We start from the raw sequence: 19567 nt of genomic DNA, 5'->3' as shown, positions 1-19567 counted from the left end.
GCAGGCTGCAAGCTTTTTAGCCAGCCATTCGCATATACTCGTAAGCATGCAACACATGCGAGTGGCATGGCTGGGAGTACCCATTGGGGGACAGTGGCAGAGCGATTCATGTGCATGTAAAAAGTGCTCATTAAAACATATCAACAAGCTTTATGGCAGTCTCCTCTCCTCTCCGCCTCCTGCTCATCAGCCCCGTTTCATCCTTCCATGTTGACGTCGCGTCGTCGTCGTCGTCGTCATCGTCATCGGCACCGACGGCAGTTAAATTCATTCATAAACTACGTGACAAAACGAACGGAAATGTAGAAACGGAAATTGCCAACAAACACATGCACACAAACATTGACATATACACACACATGCAGTCAGACATTGAGACTGAGAGTGAGAAAGAGAAAGAGAGAGCGGGTTGGGCGGAAGGACGGATGGACGGCAGGCACAAAGTATTCTGGCATTCAACCGCCGCCATCGGCTTACCCTGGCATTTACAATCAATTTGGAAGCACACCGAGATGCAGAGAGTGGGAGAGAGAGAGAGAGAGAGAGAGAGAGAGAGAGATACCCTGTCATGTGGGACAAGGAAGTAGCATCGAACTTCCAGGACGACGAGCAAGGGAAATATCATTAAGTAGGAATTGGGAATCTCATTTTGTTGTTCTTTCTTACACTCATTCCGTATTCCCTGCTCTTCAAATATCTCATATATTTCATGTCTCATCCTTTACGGATTCGCCTTCTTTAAGCCCACTCTAGGGTACTCATCACGTCGACCTTCAAACATTTCCATTCATTTCTGCTTTTTTATTTGGTATCGCACGTCGAGTGTATGGTTCAGTGTGCCGAGCCGCCTCAGCCTTTTCCTCTTCCCTTCCCCCGACCACTCACAATTCCCCTCAACACACATTTCTCCCTCCCACCCTTTCGGAATGAGCAACACCATCAACCATCACCAATCATATTACATTTGCAATATTTTCCCTCTCCTTTGCTCAGAGATTCAGTCATCAGATTGTTTGACGGATGCGTGGGAGGAGAGGAGCAGAGCACCAGAAGAAGGAAAGGAGAAAGAGCGTTGAACGGTGGTGATAGTTGAAGGCAATGGAATCTCATAATATTGATAGTGAGAGAGGGAAGGGGGAGAGTCAGCAATAAAATTCAAGTGTATCTCTCTTTGCTTGGATTTCCGATTGAAATTGGATAGATATTCCAATGGAGCTGCAATCCTCCAAAACATTGCAGAAATATTCGGTAAATAGAAAAGCAATTCCGCAGAAAAGCATCCCTAGGCCAGGGATAAACCCTTTAGAAATAACTAATTTTTCCAGCCATTAAATTCACTTTCTCTTCGAGGCACTCAGATTCGTGGCATACTCTCCCTCTCCCTCTCCCTCTCTCTCTCTCTCTCCTGCTGCTGCTGTCTGTGGGCTTTAATGTCGTGAAAAGCTTTTAGTTGTAAGCTAACAAGCTAACGTTAAATGCAACTGCAACTTTAACTGTCGTTGCCCCCACAGGACCTGAAGGACACACCACTAAAAGGCGGAGAGGAGATAGAGGTAAAAGTTGAGGAAAGAGGGAGGGACTGAAACAGATAGACACACTTAAAATAGCAAACAACTCAAGAGAAGCTGCTTCTGTAATTGACCCAATTCAACCTTGACCCATTTCCCACGTTCACTTCCATGTCCACGGCTTGAGCGCCACTGTACGATACGTCCCGCTGAAAGCTCGAACTATAATTAAATGTTAATTAGCAGACACAACAGCGGATGACAGCGGGGCAGAACTGGAGACTGGGGACAACTGTTAATGGATTGAATGCTGTTAAAGAACCGTCTGCTACGATTCGTTTCGTTTCGTTTTATTTTGATCCAGTAAATCCCTGAAAGCAATGAGAAGGCAGGCAGGAGGCAGACCCATTCGTTTCATCGTAGATAACAATCAATTCCAATCTGTCAGTATCGTTTCACCTGCTCAATATGTATTCATTCCACACGCAACGCAACGAAACCCACACAGAAGAGGACACTGCCAGAACCTCCCTTCAGTACCCAACCACCCAATCCAATCCTTGGACAATCGTGAGGTTCGTTCTGGGTTCTGGTTCTCCTCGTCCTGGACGATAAATGTCAAAGTCAATGCGGTACACTCGTATTCTCTCCCATTTCCCAAGCATTCATTCAGTCAAGGTCTTGTCGCTTTGTAAAAATATACAAAATTATTCGGATTCGTCCGAGTATGTGTATTCGTATTCGCATGTGTCCTCTTTCTGTCTCTCTCTCTCTCTCCTAATACATATCTGCACCCATCTCTTTCGTACTCTTTTTTGCTGAATAATTGAAACGATAAATTTTACACACAATAAAATGCTAGAAATTCAATAAAGTTTACAATTTTACAGTGCCACATTTGGGGCGTGGCATTGACATGGCATCCCATCGCCGTGGCATGTTGTAAGTTGTTGTAACTTGTTGCTATCCATGCGAGAGAGTGGGACGGAGGCGAATAGGAGAGAGAGAGAGTAGCAGAGTGGTAACGAGGGAGAGGCAGCACGAGAATGGGACATGCATAAACATGATTTTATGTGCACACAACACGACAATAAAAATCACGCATGAGTTTCATGGATCCCCAAACTCAGTGTCGCCTCCATCCCCATCTCTGTGCCTCCCCCGCCTCACGACCGCTTGCATAAACAACTAAGCAAAGCATATTAAAAAGAAGGTAAGGCACAAAGCAAAAGAATGTATCAGCGCATAGTTCCGAACTGAAAGAATTGGGGGGGTGGCCAAATAGTGACCTTATGTTTCCATTGAACATACCCTGCAACTAAGAGAAACAAAGACTAGGAGAGAGAGAAAGAGAGTGAGGGAGAAATAAAAAAGGTCGTCGTGAGAGTACAAAAAACCTCAACACGAGTAAAACAAAATGTAATTACAACAAGGACTTTTCAACAGCAGCATTTTTCACATTGCAACAGCTTTGTCAGAGTCAGAGAGAGAGAGAGAGAGAGAGAGAGAGAGCGAGAGAGAGAGAGGGAGAGACACGTTGAGGGGTGTTACAGATGCAGAAGAAGGTGAAACAACAATGCAATATAGTACCCCCGTCCGTACGTGAAATGCAACAATGTGCCACACGCACGCAGCACACAGAACAGGGGGCACGGGCACAGGGGCACGGCAAACGCACACGAGTGTGAGTGAAAGTGAAGGTTAGCTGTGGGACCCAGCTACAACGACGAGTTTAGCCGTGTGCCCCACACCGAAAGCCAGCGAGCAGCAGCAGAAGAGGAGGATTAGGCGATGGGATGGGGTGGGATGGGGATAAGGACGGTCTACACTTGAGCTTTATTGCATACATTAAGGGGCCAAGGTGCGCCGCAGAGCAACACATGCATGCAACGAGTGCAAAGGAGCCACAGATTCAGTGGGGCGGGTTCGAGTGGGATTCCATTTCGTGTTCTACGTCTATTTTGTTAATGGACATTGTCGCTTTCTATTGCCAGAAGAACAAGGTAGGAGACTGACAGGACAGAAGTGGCAGAGGGAAAGGCACTATCATAAATCAAGCCACAAATCTAAATTCAGTGTAAGACCAATACAAAATATTATAGATATACGAGGTTTTTTTCTTGATTCATAGCCAAAGTCAGGGACAACAAAAAATCAGTAATGATATGGAAAACAGATGTGGGATACACATCTACCGATCTACCAATCATTAAAAATGGAAACCCCTAAAGAAAGGGTTCGATTCTGTTAAAACTTGACCTGCCCGAAGCCTTCTTTCTTTCTTACTCTCATCTCCTATGCTTCACACTGTAACCTGAGAATCGAGCATCAGCTGAGGAGGGAGCCCCTTGAGCACACATTTCACTTAGTGGTTGAGCGATCAACATTTTGGGCAGCCCCATCATCGCAGTTGTCGCTCATAACCATAGCCCAGGGCCCCACATGAATAGCAAACAGGCGACCGAGACAGAGGCGGGGTCGGAGACAGAGACGGCGGAGGCACTGCTCATTGTTTGGCACTTAGTCAGAAGGATGTCGGTGGCGGCAACGGCAACGGCGCCGCTGCCATGTCGATTAGATGATGCTCCTCTAAGCTGCTGCTGCAGATGCGGCTGCTACCAGCTGCCGGGATTCCCCCTCCTGACTAACGAGCGGCTGATTCGACAAACGCCATTTCGCTTTTAGGTTGGTTAGGAGGTTACCAGGTTGAAGGACGCGTCGCATGGGTTTGAGGTGTGCTGTGGTGTATGGTGTGGCATGTGGAGGGATATGCACCTGCAATAACAAGCTGAGGACAAGCGACGACGAGATGGCGTCGACATCCTTGACATGCTTGCGGGACGCCATGACAATTGCACGAGGAATCCCGATCTCTAACCCCTGCCTCTGAATCGGCCTCTGCCACTGCCTCGGAATTTACCGCTACTGCTGTCTGTGTGCATATTTCTTAATTAAAACGCTGCCGTTTTGGTCTCAATTAAACGGTTGGGGCCCCAAACACAGTAACGCACTTTACGGACTGCAGTTTCTCTAGCAACTGTTGACAGCAGCTAATGTGAGTGGAAATGGGAAAGTCCCCTCTACCTGCCTCCCTCCCACAGACCACCAGACATGAGGCGCATAAAAAATTCAACTGTCTGTCAATTATGAGAGCAAAAAGAAAATACACACACTTGATGCTGTCTACCCATACTCGGAAAACAAAGGAATGTACTCGCACATATAGCATACACACTGATTGGTATATATGTATGTATGTACAAATGTATGTACATATACATATACATATATGTATGAGAAAATCTATTGAATGAAACTCGCCAGAACAGGACTTGAACTTTGAGTGAAAGAGATACGCACCCACGCATTCGACTCTCTCTCTCTCTCTCTCTCTCTCTGTCTCTCTCTCAGGACGCTCGATGTCTCTCTCTTCTGTGGTGCTCTCTCCTGGAATTGAGCGTCAAAAGAACCGGGAATAAACATGCGCATCCCCGAATATCCATGAAAAGGGAAACTGGATGCGAAACGAATCTCAATTCCAGATTTTAATTCATTATATGGCGAAATAACTCAACTCAAATTGGGGCTCAAGGGAGCCTCAGAGTGGTGCTCTCACCTGCCACACTGCCACTGGCCCCCAAAACCTCGGCACACGCTCTACGTTGTTAATGTCACCATGGAGACAGCATTCAGGACCCAGGATCCAGGACTCTGGATGAGAACTCGTGAACAGGCGCCCTAGCGTGGCGCTATGCAAATATCTCGACGCACAACAAAGTAAAATTCACTGTGGGCCTCCTCCTCCTGCACACAGCCAGCCAGCCTGGCGAAATTTGCATGTTTTTCTTTCTGTCTGTTTTTCCGACAGACACGCTTTGGGGTATGGTGGGTGTGGGGTGGTGGGTTTCGGTGTGCCTCTTGCTGGTAAAACTAGAGACAAGCCAAGTCAGTCAATTGGGTTGGCACAGTCCCACAGTCTCTGGCCCCTGCCATACATACATACATACATATCTCTGTTGTACATTCACTTTCATTTTGGCTGCCGTTCCGACACTCGTAGTGGCTGCCACTGCTGGCTGTTGCTGCCATTGCCATTGCATACATTAGGGCGCCCCTGCTCTGAACCCTCGGGCTGCTGCTCTGCCTGTTTGTAATTCGTTTTGCAGTCGCCATGGGCACAATTATTTTTTACCTTTTATAGGGCATCGCGCTTAGGTGCCGCCAAAACGGGCCAACTCTTCTCTTTTCCTCCTCTTTTCTTTTTTTTAAACGCTCCTTCGCCCAACAGCTTTTAGTGCACGGGAGTTCGGATAAGAGTATTGAGGGATTGGGGCATTGAAGTGTCTGGCAAACAGCCGCAGAAACACTCTTCATATCTGGCCCCTACTTCGTCGTAGAACTGCTCCATCAGCGGATGTATTTACTAAGAGATACTTTGGGCTGTGCGCCCGGGATACGGATGTTATGGAGAGGGTACTATTTCAGGGATCATTATTGTCATTATTAAGCGGTTTTCGTGGTTTCGGTTAACCTTTTGGAGCATGCTCTTGGCACAGCATGTGCGGACAGAAAGCATTTTCTGAAAATATTTTCTTGACAAGTATCATTTAAAATTAAGGATACTCGAACACTTCAGATAACTTAATACAAAAAAACCTCTCGTTTTAAAGTATTCATAAGTTTCGCATATTCGTTTTACATTCAATAACCTTCTTTTATCTACTGTTCGTTATTATTTATAGATTAAAATTTAATAGAAAACCTTTGTTTCTGCTCAAAGAGGGACGTGCGTTTGGCCGTAAAAATGAAATTACCGTTAATTGGAAATGGCCATTAATTGCGGTTTGGCCATAAAAAAAAAAAAATGCTGGAATATCTGAATATTTAAGAAATTTATTTATATTAAGCAGATAGGATGGTTATGGCTAATCCAAGACTTAGAGGTTCAGTCTTCTGTTTTCCCCCATAACCGTAATCATTAGTTTCGTACAAGTTTTAATAAAAGCTTGAACTAAAACAAGATCTAACGCATCTGATTGCAAATGCCAATGCCTTTTAAAGGTAATTTCGGATCAGAATGGAATACGAAATCGTAAACTGAAATTTACATTCGAGAAATGGAGCGAAGGAAAGGTAAGACGCGGGAGGGGTGTAAGTGGAGAAAGGTGAGGTGTGTGTCTCTCCCCCTCTCCCACTGTTTCGTCCACCCTCTTGATACTTGTTTCGTTTTTATGACATTTTTAAGTAAGTCGCGCAGCTTGCAGGGTACTTTTCCCTGTCTCTCCCCCTGCTATTTCCGTTCCCACCATACCAAAACCACCTCCGCTGTGTGCCCTTTCCCCTGCTCTTCCTTCCTTATTTTATTCTGTCTTGCTTTTTGTTTTCAGCATCTTCTTTTTTTTTGTAATTGAATGCGTTAAATTACAGCAAATTTATGCTTATCAAGTTTTTGTTTCTTCTCTGTTCTCTACTCTCCACTCTCCCCTCCCTCTCTTCACTCCCTATCGTTGTCTGGGGGCCCACCAGTGCTGTTTACGGTTATTTAGGCGAAAGCACTAAGTTCTATCTCCCTCTCACACTCTCTTATGTGTGTGTGTGTGTGTGTATTTTTTACGAGTCAAAGGGGGTGGCTGGGCTTGGAGGAGGCACTGGGATTGGCCGTATAAAAGATACTTATTTGCAAACTTTTGTGGCGGCATCGCTGAGTCATTCAAGGATGACAATGAGGCGGAACTGGGAGCCGGAGACCGGGGCCGATGCTGGCTAGAATATGCCTACAGGTGCCCCCAAGGGTAGGCGCGGATTTAGAGCAGCTCGGGGATTAAACATATCCCCCGACCCATCCGGGGGAATGTAACGCTCTCATCTCTAGCTCCTGGAAGGTGGCAATGAGACTCACGAATGGATGTGCACGCTCCCATCACTATTACTGGGTGGGTGCAATGCTGGGACAAGGTTATCCCTTGTCGGTGGCGCCACGGAAGTGCACAGCGCGTAACTAAAACTTGTTTTCCTTGCACTGCAACTTGCTCCACTTTCGTCCTGCTCCAACTGCGACACAACCTTGAAACTTCCTCCCGCGAGCACTAAGCGGGGAGAACCGAACTGAACTGAACGGAACGGAACGGAGAATGGAGAACGCAACCGAGCCGGAAGCTCTAACCGGAGCCAAAGTCACAGTCGCAGTCGGTGGCAAAGGCAGAGTCTGGTGTGGGTTATCCGCTTTACCTGCCACACAGAGAGAGAGAGATAGAGCAAAGGACGAGGACGAGTATAAAGTTTAAAAGTTGGGCTTAGGCCAGAAAGCAGGAGGAAGTTTCCCCCATTGCGTTGGGCAGTTCTCTTCCAGGATATTATCAGGGATATTAACAAACATATTACAGCCAAGCAAGGCTCCTCTTTCTTGGGCCTGTGGGAAAATGAATGTAAATTAAAGCTGAAAGAATGAACTCGTGGCTTTGCCACGCAAATCCAATAGAAATGTATGTCATTTAAATGTACGAAAATGCGTAAAATGTCTTAAAACAAAATATATGACCCGGTCATATATAAGCACACAGACGACAGCAGCAGGAGGGAGCACGAGCAATCTCCAGTCCCGCAACGCAATGCCAACGCATGACAGTGTCAAGGTGCTGCAGTCAGGACAGGACCCGAAATGCCGCACAATTTATGTGTTTGCCGAATGCCAAACAGAGGAGAGCCATCAAAAATACAACGACTACACGATACCCACTAATCAGATGTATTTTAGTGTTAAGTGCAAGGAAAAGTCCCTATTCCGATCCCTAAATCCCCAGAAATACAATATACCCTTATTCTGTGCGGATTAATAGGTACTCCACGTTCAACATTGAATGCTGAATTATTGTATTCTGGCTGTATCCCTCCGCTCCGCTCTGCTCTGCCAGTACTCTGCATTCGTTCGGCAATTTCCCAACTGCTGATTTTCCAATCAGTGCACACTTTGATATCGTTGCGATGAGGCAGCTTATTGAAAATATTTGTCTTTGGCCGCCAAGCGAAACCCAATCCGACGACCGATGCGATTGCTGTGTCTTCATTAGTCTCTGTCGGAGATTCAGAAACGGAAACCAAAGGGGAGAGAGGGGGATACATGGAACACAGAGCAGAGGGGAGGGAGTACAGAGCACAGGTCAGGACAAAGTCAAAGATTTTCTCGTCAACTCCCTCAGCGATGCTTAAGTAATAACTTTTCAGCGACAAGAAGACAATGGGCTCAGTCAGGAGCAGGACAAGAACCAGACCCATTCCCAGGCCGGGACCTCTCACACGGGTCACAAAGAAAACAAGGGGGAGAAGGGCAGACAGGCAGGAGAAGCAGACATTTTGAATGCGTTTCCACTGGCCAGCATCTCACAGACGGAAAGGCAGAGAGGAAGCAATTAGGATTAATTGATTGGTTCGTCGATAAGAATTAAACTTTTATTGTTTCCCCAGAAACTCCTCAACATAATAAGTACAAGTGTGTGTAAGCAGAGAGGCTGTTTATATTGGGAGGATAATGCAAAATCAAGGATGTGGAAAGCCAATTTAAGCAGGAAGTTGATTTTCAAAATTGTTGTTGCTTAGCTTTTTCAAGTGTGAAGAATTAAATATTTATCATTTACAGTCAGTTTCCCAAAGAAACAACGAATTTTTACATTTGTGGGACATTAGATAGATTTAGAGGAAGCTATTTCCAAGGAAGAAAGGAATAAGGATTGTATTCCCACCATTCTCACCATTTTCCATGAGCATCCCTACTGTCGCCTTCAAGTGGAAACACTTGGCAGCGAGAGCCGGTGAGAGAATTGACTCGAACAGAGATGCGCGCCGTGCCATGCCGCAGCTTGTTATTTTTGTCAACAGTGGGCACATGAGACTTCATTTTGCCAAAGCCCCGCCACGGCGTACAATACGAGTACACAAAAAAAAGAAAGAAAACTTTTCAACTCTCGATGCAACTTAAAAAAAGGACAGAACACAGAATACGAATACACTAGATAAAGTGGGAGAAGTGAAGGAAACGCATGTGTTTGTTCCCTTCTTCTCAGGGAGTGAAGGCGGTAGTCCCCTCTGGGGAGCGGATGGCGGATTTGAAGTGCGGCCTCCTGGGGCTCCTCCGTCGTCCTCCGTATGACAATTGTATTTTTTCTACTTGAATATATGTCTCATTGCTTGCCCCTTCTCTGTCTCTCCTTCTCTCACGTCTCCAGTCTCTTTCTGTCTGTCTGGGTCTATTCTCCATCTTTGTTTTTCCAACTTTTTTCCGCTCGCTTTTCCTGGCAATTGCCGAGCAGCTCAGCGAGCAGTGAAAACTAAAAATATGGCCAAGTTTGGCTCTGGGCGATCTCCATGTGAATTTATGGTCCGCTTCGCGTGGGAATTTCCCGAATGTACCCGCACACCCATACCCATACTCCTCTACAACACATAAGATATACATAGATATATACACGTATATTTGAATAAAGGAGTGTGTGTGCTTTTTGGCTTTGACTTTTTTACATTTTTTGTGGCGTTTTATTTGCAGCAGAGCCAGCGCCTGCTTAAAGCGCCATGAAAATGCTCGCAAGGAAATTGAAAAATCGGATGCGGAATTGAATAATGTTAGAGAGGGTCGCAGGGCCATGGAGTGTCACCTTGCAAGGAAAGATTTATGCGTATATGAAGAGGGGTATAGGAAAAGATTTCGCATTTGAAATTGATAGTGGGACATGAGACCGGGGAGTTGTTTGCAGCAGCATTTCCCCGCTCTTAGCGGGCAAAGCGGAAAACCCCAAGTACTTGTTAACGCAAATGCTCGTCTGCGGCGGGGGGAAAGGGTTTCTTCTAGTTCTAGGACTAGTTGATGGAAGATGAACTGGAGGAATTCAACTGAAGGTGGTGTGAAAAGTGCAACAATTTTCCCACCCATTGAACGCCACTACTGGCAGTTTCTCCAGGCAATTTAATCAAAAAACGGAAAGTTATTCTGACTCTCGGATGAAAGATAAACAAAGGTGTAGGATAGGGTGTCCTTACAGGTGCAAGGAGTGTCACACTCACCTTTAATTATCGCCAGAAAGATCAACAGGACAAACAGCGACAGAGACGACGGCAGCGAGGAGTCCATGTCCTTGGTTTGCTGTTTTCGCTTGCCTCTTGGGTTGAATAGCTGCCTGACCTCCGACTGCCTGCTGCTGCTGCTTCTCCTCCTCTGGGACTAGCAATCCTTGCCTCGTCACCTTGGTTAAATAGTTGGCCAGGGCTTCCCCTCCGTCACCTCCTTTCAGGCAGTCGTCGTTCGCTGTGTCCGCGATGATTAGCACAAAAGCGACAGCTGGAGACAAAGAGCTGGAGCTTGGACCAGAGACGCACCAGCGGAGGGAGGATCAGAGTTCAAAGATAGTGTCAACAATGGCCGCCGGTGAAGACAGTCTGTGGCCCTTCCCTGCTCTCTGTGCGTGCTGCAGCGCTCATGAAACGAGTCCTACTATTTGCTCGGTCTCCTCCCGAATGAATTTCTCAATTCTCTGGGATGGTCTTCTCTCCCCTGCTTTGATTGTTATTTTATTCTCCTATTTTTAAACAAATATTTGGCACGCGTGTTCCGTTTGCTCGACTCGGATTTTACTGCGGTTGCGGCTGCTGCGGCTTCCTATTCCTTTTGGGGGTCTGGGGTCTGAGGTCTCGGGTCTTGGGTCTCCTGGTCTTTTCGGGGCAGAAACGTTGCAGATTTAATTTCCGGTTTGCCTGGTCACAGATCTTTTTGTGAATATTTTTCTCTCTCTCTCTCTGTTTGCTGCCGCTCCTATTTAACAAATGCTCTTTCGTTTGCTTTTGCTTTTCTTCCGTTTCGCTTAGCGTATTTGCTTTTTTCTATAATTTACATAATTTGCACTTGTTTTTTTCCCTTTATTTTATGGTATTTTATTAATTTTTTGTTTGTTTTTGAAGCTTGAGAAACCGTAGGTAGCAGTTGTGGTTGTTCTTTCTTGTTGAAAATTATCCTTTCCTTTTTATTTACTTATTAAGTTCAGTTTAGTATCGTTGTTTCGTTCAGTTTTTTAAGTTTTTAGCTGTAAATGGTAAAAAAGAGGTCAAAATTTATAGAATTTAATATATATAGAAATTGATTTCTACTTATTTTATCGCTCAAATCGGTTAATCTTTACGATACCCTTCATTCTACTTTCCTAAAAAAAAATACTAAAAGCTTATTAGACACTCTCAACATTTTTCTGAATATTTGCATTCCCCTCTCTATTCATTAACTCTCTCTCAGTATTAGAGGTTTTCGTGGATACACAGAATCTTAGTCCTGGCCCTTTGATGGCAAATCCTTTCGGCCACAACTTAGCGGACTGCTTAAAAGGAACCGCAAAGAAAAGTGCCACAAAATACTCGAAAAACAGAGGAACTAAAGCCAGAAAGAACCATAAAAAAACAGACAACAGAGAAACAGCAAAAAGTTGGGCAAACTTAATGTTTAATTAAAAAATATATTCTGTTAACCCCATTAAGTGGTGTTTTTTTTTCTTTTTTGTTCTATAGCCCAGTTTCTGTGTGCGGGGAAGGAGGCGTCGATGCTTTGTCACCTTGTAGGCTCCACCTCTGGACCCAATGAGTCCCCCCAGCGAACCCCGAACCACGGGAGGCCTGCCACTGGTAGCAGAGCATCCATTGATTAGTTTTTGTTTTCGGTCAACAAACTTGAGTAAATTAAAACAATGAATTTGCGTAAAAACGCGAGGCGCAGAAAAACAACAGCCACACAAAGCAAAGACCAAGAAAAAAGAGAGAGTCGATGCTTTTGATACCCTTACATATCCATTTGAAACAGACAAAAGGACATACTCCCTACTCTCTGCCCTTGAAGGGCATCAAAAAAATGCGATGCAGAAGCAGAAAAAATAACAAAAGCAAGCGAAGCGCAAATTAAAACAGTGGCTACGACTGGGGCTGGGGCTGGGGCCAGGCTAGGCAAGAGAGGGGTTATGTTCTGGAGGAGGTTCTGGAGAGGCAGGGAAATGCAGTAATTGAAATACATGCGGCGGCGGCATGGCTGCGTGTGGCGGGTGGCAAGAGCGCCAACGATGCTGCCAAGCAACAAAACAGCAGCGAATGCCAGTAGAAATGCCCAGAGGATCGAGTATTTCGACGCTGGGAGTACCCGCTACTCTCAGAGACAAAGCAATGGAAACGGGTAGCCTATAGCCGACACCAAAGCTTTTCTTCAAGATTCAGATTTAAAAAGATGTCTAGAAATATTTGAGCCTTAGATTCATACAGTCTTTTGGGAATGCCTTCCTTTCTACCTGATTTCGTGGAGTACACAACATACCCTGAAATGCTACAGAGTACCTAGTAAAAGTATTGCAGCATGTCTTTCAGGCGTTGGGCATCACAGCCACAGAAACCCACAATAATTTACACGTGCTCGATAGCCACAACGGGAGGCACATAGAGAGAAAGAGAGACAGAGGGACAGAGACAGTCAGCTAGGGAGAAAGAGAGAGAGGAGAGCATAGACCATGTCATCTGAGGGATCAACTAAGTCTGAGAGGGTGGTTGGGGGTAGTAGGGGGCTTAAAAGAGCATTAATTATGATGGAAAATTAGAATATTCAACTTATTTGATTACCGAGTGGAGCCACAGACAGAGAAAGAAAGAAAGAGAGAAGCTACTTTCAAAAACTGCCCCAAAGGGACAGGAGTGCTTCCGACTCCTTCTCCTCCTCCTCTCTGCCTCTTACTCTCCACCTCTCTCTTTGTGTTTTTCTCTGTTTCTCTAGAAGTATCTTTTGGCAGCGTCAGCTGTTTGTGTAATTAGAGGTTTTATGAGTTATGTTCTTTCTGTGTGTTGGTGTGTGGCTGTGTGGGTGTGTGTGAGTATGTATCTATAAGTGCCCAAAGGCAAAGTCAAGCGCTAGGGTTCTTGGTACGTTCTTCGAACGAAAGAACGAAAACGAGCATGAACCCTTGGCCCTTGTCGCGGTTAATTAATTTCAAGTTTAGTTTCAGTTCGTTCCAAGTTGCTGGCTATATAGTATGTTTGTGTGTATGCGAGTGGCACAAAGCTGGCAGGTAAAAAGTTTCAAAGTCAATTTAATGCTTCGCCAATGATGTGGCAGGCAGTAGATGTGGCCGGGGTTGAGGCAATCTCCCACATACACAATGAGCCTTGAAATTGGAAAGTGTAAGTGCAAGCACCCAAGCAGCAGTCACCCCCCTGTTCTTCAATCCATCTCCTGGCGACGGGTTAAACATGCAACCGCTTAGGCGCGACAAAAAACGCGCAAAAAATTGCCTCTGGTTCGGGACTCGTTCTTGGGCTCCCCTGTGGCTGCTGCCTGGCTGCCTGGCTGCCTGCTGCCTTTTTTTTAACATACTGCACGGCCTCAAATTACCTGCCACGGCTGCCACACACACACACCACTCCCGTGTGGTAAGTGGCCCACAATATCCGCTTTGAGGTTTCAACTTTTTGCGGTCGTCTGTTCATAATTGAACTCTCCAGCGGCACACATGGAGAGATCCGTGGAGATGGCTCAGCAAATTTGCTTTAGCTGCCAGCAAATTATGCTCTGGGGAGGAAGATTTCGAGTTGAATTAGAGCAGATCCTAACAATGGGAACAGATTCCTGCCCCCAATGATGATTCCTGCCACGATTCCCTGCTAATCAGGCGGCAAAGTGCGATTCGAGAGCCAATCAAACTAAAACTGCATGTAAAATGAGCTTTCAATTCAGAAGTTTTGAGTGTTTTCGATATGGCAGGCAGGCAGACAGACACGGACACAGAAGAGCAGGCTCTCCTCTTGGCCTTCCATTCAGTCGATATTCATTCAGTCATGCATTCGGAAAACTGCCGATAAACACAAAAATTCAATGCACTCACACACACTCACACACAGTCCCCCAGCACTCAAGCACCCCTGGTGCACAAATATTGCCCATCGATGAACGGCGGGAGGTTCAAAAGTCATTTCGGCCAAATACTGGTGAATACTTTTGTGCGGCAGCAAGCAGGCTTTCGAGTGCGGTTATTGGTGTCCCTCTTTGAGGCAGAGGCAGCGCAGCATCAATGCTAGGGAGCTTTGGGAGTAGGGAGTGGCAGGTAGTGGAGTGGCTGGGAGTCAAAGCTTTTGTTAGCACAAAGCCAAAACAACAAGTGCTATGTAATTACAACAACAGCACAAACGCCAAGGGAAATGCAGAAAAGTGCAGGAAGACAGGAAGCAAAGTCAGGGAGAGGGACGAGAATCATAGATGGAGACAGAGAGTATGGCTTATTTGTTGTGTGGCTGCTGGTCGATGGAGATGGACTAGTGCGAACGGGATCACAAATCACGAGATAAATCCTTGGTTTGCAAGACTGAAAGACACAATGAAATGATGATTCAGGCAGAGGCAAGTCCACTAACAGATATTAAGATTAATGATATTTGACGCTATTCTATTTCCTACGCTACAGCCACGTGATCGCATAAGTTGTCACGCACTCATCTCCAGCCTCGGTTTCAGAGAGACGCCTGTCTGTTGCTCATCCACCACATCCATACCAACTGGGTCAGACATCGCATCGATAATGATGAGGATGGCGTTGCTGATGGGGGAGAATAGAGATGCGGATGCAGATGCATCTGCATGATAACGATGATGCTGATGATGATGAGCAGCTGACATTAGAAATAATTTAATAGCGATTGGCGTATTTTAATTAAAATTGCGACCAAAAAATATTTAACTATAATCTATTTTAGGAAAAGATAGAGAAGGGAAATTTATACCCAGAGAGGGAGGGATAGAGAGAGAAGTTAATTTCATGGCGGAAAACGGGAAATGGCACAGCAAACAAAGCAAAGACAATGGCGACCAGCCCCCAGCCGAGAGTTACCCACCAGGACACATCAGAACACTCCAGGACACCCACACACTGATGCAGAAAGAGAGAAATTAAATTGGAAATGTTGTAGTTCGTGCAGCAGACAGCAGGCTAAAAGGAAACACAGCAAAGGCATCCTGACAAAAAAAAGAGAATAGCTGTGTGTGTGTGTGCAACAACAAGTGGCCGCCAGGACACGGCAAACGGAAGCTGTTGCTGTGGCTGCTACTGCTACTGCTGCAGGATGCAGGACTCTGTGCCCATTATACAAATGGAGGCAGGCGGCCTCTTATAAGTTGGAAATTGTCTCAGATTTTCCCAGAAAGAAAAATGAGAAAATGCGGGGAAGCAACAACAAACAGGCAACGGATGGAAGACATGAGAATACGAAAGTTTGATGCCCTCTAAAGGCACACAAAAACTACTGAAGAGGAAACTATTGAGCAGAAAGGAATTTAATAAACATTATTTCAGGGGGAACTGCTACTCCTAATCTGAGAAAAAAAATAACTTACTGGATGTATATGTAGCTATGGCAGCTCCAACTCCATTAAAAAGTTATTCAACTTCAAGGAAGAGATAGAGAGATCCCCTTGCAGAGTCTTGGCCATCTTTCAAAGCGACAGACAGACAAGACAAAGACATGGATGCAGTGGCCGGACTCCCAAGACGACAGATGGAAGATGGGAGATGTGTGCGGATCTCGGGGGAGTCTCGGGGGGAGCAGCAAAAGAAAGACCCAACATTATTTAGGTTTAATCAGCAAAGCAGATTTGCATACGACAGTTCGGTTGCAATGAAATAAACCAACTGAAATCCCAGTTTTCAGTATCCATCCAGAGAGGACATCGAGGGAGAGCTGATGAAAATGGAAAGCAGGAAATACATCAAACAAATGAGAAGGGACTGCAACGGGTGAATCGATGGAAGGGAAAACTATTATAAAATGTTGACAACTGGGGAAATGAACTTTTCGGCCGAAATGGCAAACCTCCATCGTCCGGCCCAGCCCCCGAGGCAAGAGGCCACAGACCACGGATTCTCAGTTCGCATTTCGCAGTTTTTGGCAATCAAATTCTGTTCAAAAAGTGCACCACAAAAATTGCCAAAGATCGTGGGAATTTCGTTCCGATAGAAACTTCAACAACTTCCGCCCAAATACCAAAAATTTAAGAACAGAACCACCATCAAACAGAAACGCAAAGACTCATCCCATCGAAAAAGTTGTGCTGCATTTTTAATTGATGCTGAGCTGGCAAATTTCAATTCGTATTCGTAATTTCCCTTTCCGTAAAGTTTTGGGTGTCCTGTTGCCAATTAATGGTGTGCTCCCAGTCTCAGTCCCAATGCCAGAGAATTAAAATCAAATTAAGCAACTTTCAGCTTTCAGAAGCGCAATGCGACAGCAACATCCAGGGGTGACAGCCAGCAAGAAAAAAAACTGATGGGGGCTTAAAACGCTACAAAATGCATCGTGTTCCGCATCCGCTGGACACTGGAAATTGCTGCCAAAAAAAAAGAATAGAAAGGGAGAGTGAATACAACAAAATTTTTGGTCAGCAAAAAACAGTAAATATTCAGGGAGGAATTTCAAAAACGTCTTTATGCGGGAGGAAGGGAGGGAAGGACATGGCCGGCCAACGAAAATTGCTTTCGGTGATTTTTATTGGATTTTCCTGTGTGTAATATGAAATTCATAACACAACCAACAGCAACCAATGTCCGACAAGAAGAAGGGGTTTGGGTAGGACTACGGCTGCCTCCAAACTGCGATTGCGTTGGGGACTATTTGCAGTCTTTTATGGAGCTGCCTTTATGCCATTTTGAATATTCCTATGCTTTTTTCCAACCCGCTCTGAACAGCGCTGAGCTCAACACTATTTGATTGCTGGTTGCCCGACGCGTCGCTCTGACAAGTGTGATGTCCAATGCCCTAACAAAAGTGCAGTTGTGGCATAACGACACGATTACAGAGCTCGTTACTCCATGAGAAAATGGTCTCGGTCTCGGTTCTCGGTCGTATTCTGTGGATGCAAAAAAATCATAAATAAATATAGTCTTTTTAAGGACTTAAAGTTTCATTAACATTCTAGATTTAAAAGCACTTTAATTGGGTTTATCTTTAATTCAAATTGTATTTCCTTTTCATTGGACTTACTTTCTGATTATCTTGTGCCCTTATCAGGCATCCTACTACTTTTTTACCTTCTTTATTTAAGTTTTCATTCCTTTTTTGCTTGTTTGATATCCTGTCGACCATCCTCCGCCTCTCACCTACTTAACTACGTCCTGGCATTTCTCTTTCTGTTTCTCAGTTTCCATTTATTTGTGTGTCCCTAAACCTCTGCTTCTCTTTCCGCTTCCTGTCCTGCAGGGCTCTTTTCCAGCAAGAGCAAGGGTATTCCCGATTCGTTATGGCTAACCCGGAGTCATAAATCCTTCTATTTATACCTTATTTTTTTTTGTTGCCTACATATCCTGCGTTGATTCGACTCATGTTTGACTTGACTAGACAGAAAATTGTGTGGAAATTTAATTTCAGCATTTTCTAATTCGCTCTATTTATGGTGCATTTCGTTTCGTTTCGTCTCGATTCGTTACGTTCTGTTTCTTCTCCGCTCCTTCCTTCCCCCCTAACATTCCTTGCCAGTCTGATCTGTTCCATTTCCATTTTCTAATTTATTCTTCATTTCGTTCTGTTTCCCTTTCTTCAATTCTGTATATATTTTTTATGTTCCCATTTCCATCATTCCCTTCCTCGTCGTCCATTCCGTTTTGTTTCCACTTACCCAGCAATTTTGTTGTAGAGTTGAAGTTGAGGTTGCTGCTGTCGTGGATGCTGTATCTTCTGGTTCGCTTTTCTGGTTACTGTTGGTCTTGTGGTTGAATTTGTTGTAAATTTAGTTGTAGATTTTCTCAGTCGGCGTTGTTCCTCTGATGACAGCAGCTGGAAACAGTCGGCTACCTTTTCGTTTTGAAGATGGAACAAACACAACAAAAATGTTGATGAATGTTCCATAATTAATGGAAAGATTTAATTGCTCTTTTTTGTTTTGTTTGTTTGTGTGGCTCCTCTTTAGCCTCCTCTTTGTGTTTTTTGGTTTAGGTAATTTTTATATTTGTTTTAATTAAAAATTGTTTTTAATTTAGTTGCTGGTTGGATTTTATCTGAGTGCATTTAATTTTTAGTTTTCTTTTTTGTCGTCTTCTGATGGATTGATGGCAGTGGCAATTGATGATGGAATTGCTGGATTGATTGCTTGCTGGATTTGGATTGCTGATCGAATGATGTATTGATTTTGAGCTGGCATTTTTCTTTTTGGGCTTCTTCTCATTGGGCATTCAGCAGCAAGGATGGAGATACGGATGCAGGTGCAGGTGCAGATGCAGACACATGGATGCAAGAGTAGAGATGCAGATGCAGATACAGATGATTTGAGTTTCTGTTTAGCATAATTAATTTAAACTTTAAGCTTTTCTCGCCTCTTTTTTTGTTTAATTAATTCTTTTATAATTATGAACACATTTTTGTTGCTGGTGGCTTCCTCTCGTTCGTTATTTATTTGCTTTTTTTAATCATTTTTTCTGTGTGGTTTTTTGTTTAAATATTTGCATATTGCATTTATTTAATGAAAGAAAGAAAAAAAAGTGGTGTTTAAATTGAATTTTATCTGTATTACGGATGTGAGAAAGAGAGAGACAGGAAGAGAGAAAGAGAGAGAGAGTGAAAGTGTGAATATTTATTTAGTTAAATGTTTACTCGAATATTAAGTGAGAAGCGAGTTGGGAATGGACTGTATATCATCGATGCATCACCTCTGCTGGAGAGACTCAATCAATCTGTCAGAGGAGTTTCCAGTTTTCCTTTGATTGATTTCTCAGCCAGTCATCTCGTGTCCTCCATCAAAACAAAAGACTGCCTACTAAGCCAGAATTGGCAATCATCAGCCGGAGCTTAAGCATTGTTCGCCAGACACATTTGTATCTGTTCCACTGCCTGTTGCACTGACACCACACAAAAGGTAATTGGATAGGGCGAGGGAAGGATATTCCAGAAACGATGGACCCAACTTCGTTTACGGATATACATACATATCCATTTCCCATTCTCGAACCTCGAATTGCCCCCGCACTCAAAACTGTCACAGACCATAAAAATTCAATTCTGAAAGCGAAACACTGAAGCAA

At 44.5% G+C, this 19567-nt stretch overlaps 1 protein-coding gene across 18 annotated transcripts in view; it reads right to left on the bottom strand.

Moving 5' to 3' along the window:
- LOC111072511 (neuronal acetylcholine receptor subunit alpha-7) overlaps positions 1-18486 on the bottom strand; it is an 87959-nt gene extending 69473 nt beyond the window's left edge. For all 18 annotated transcript variants that reach the window (XM_041592373.1, XM_041592374.1, XM_041592382.1 and 15 more), the window contains exons 1-2: positions 18169-18486; positions 10560-11572 (exon numbers count right to left, since the gene is read on the bottom strand). In XM_041592373.1, the coding sequence (XP_041448307.1) occupies positions 10560-10626 (67 nt within the window). In that variant the 5' untranslated portion in view covers positions 10627-11572; positions 18169-18486. The remainder of the gene's footprint in view (positions 1-10559; positions 11573-18168) is intronic.
- Positions 18487-19567: the final 1081 nt, after the last annotated feature.

Source organism: Drosophila obscura, unplaced genomic scaffold (genome assembly GCF_018151105.1).
Source record: "Drosophila obscura isolate BZ-5 IFL unplaced genomic scaffold, ASM1815110v1 contig_179, whole genome shotgun sequence".
Lineage (NCBI taxonomy): Eukaryota > Metazoa > Arthropoda > Insecta > Diptera > Drosophilidae > Drosophila > Drosophila obscura.
This window is presented reverse-complemented; position numbering and strand designations above follow the sequence as displayed.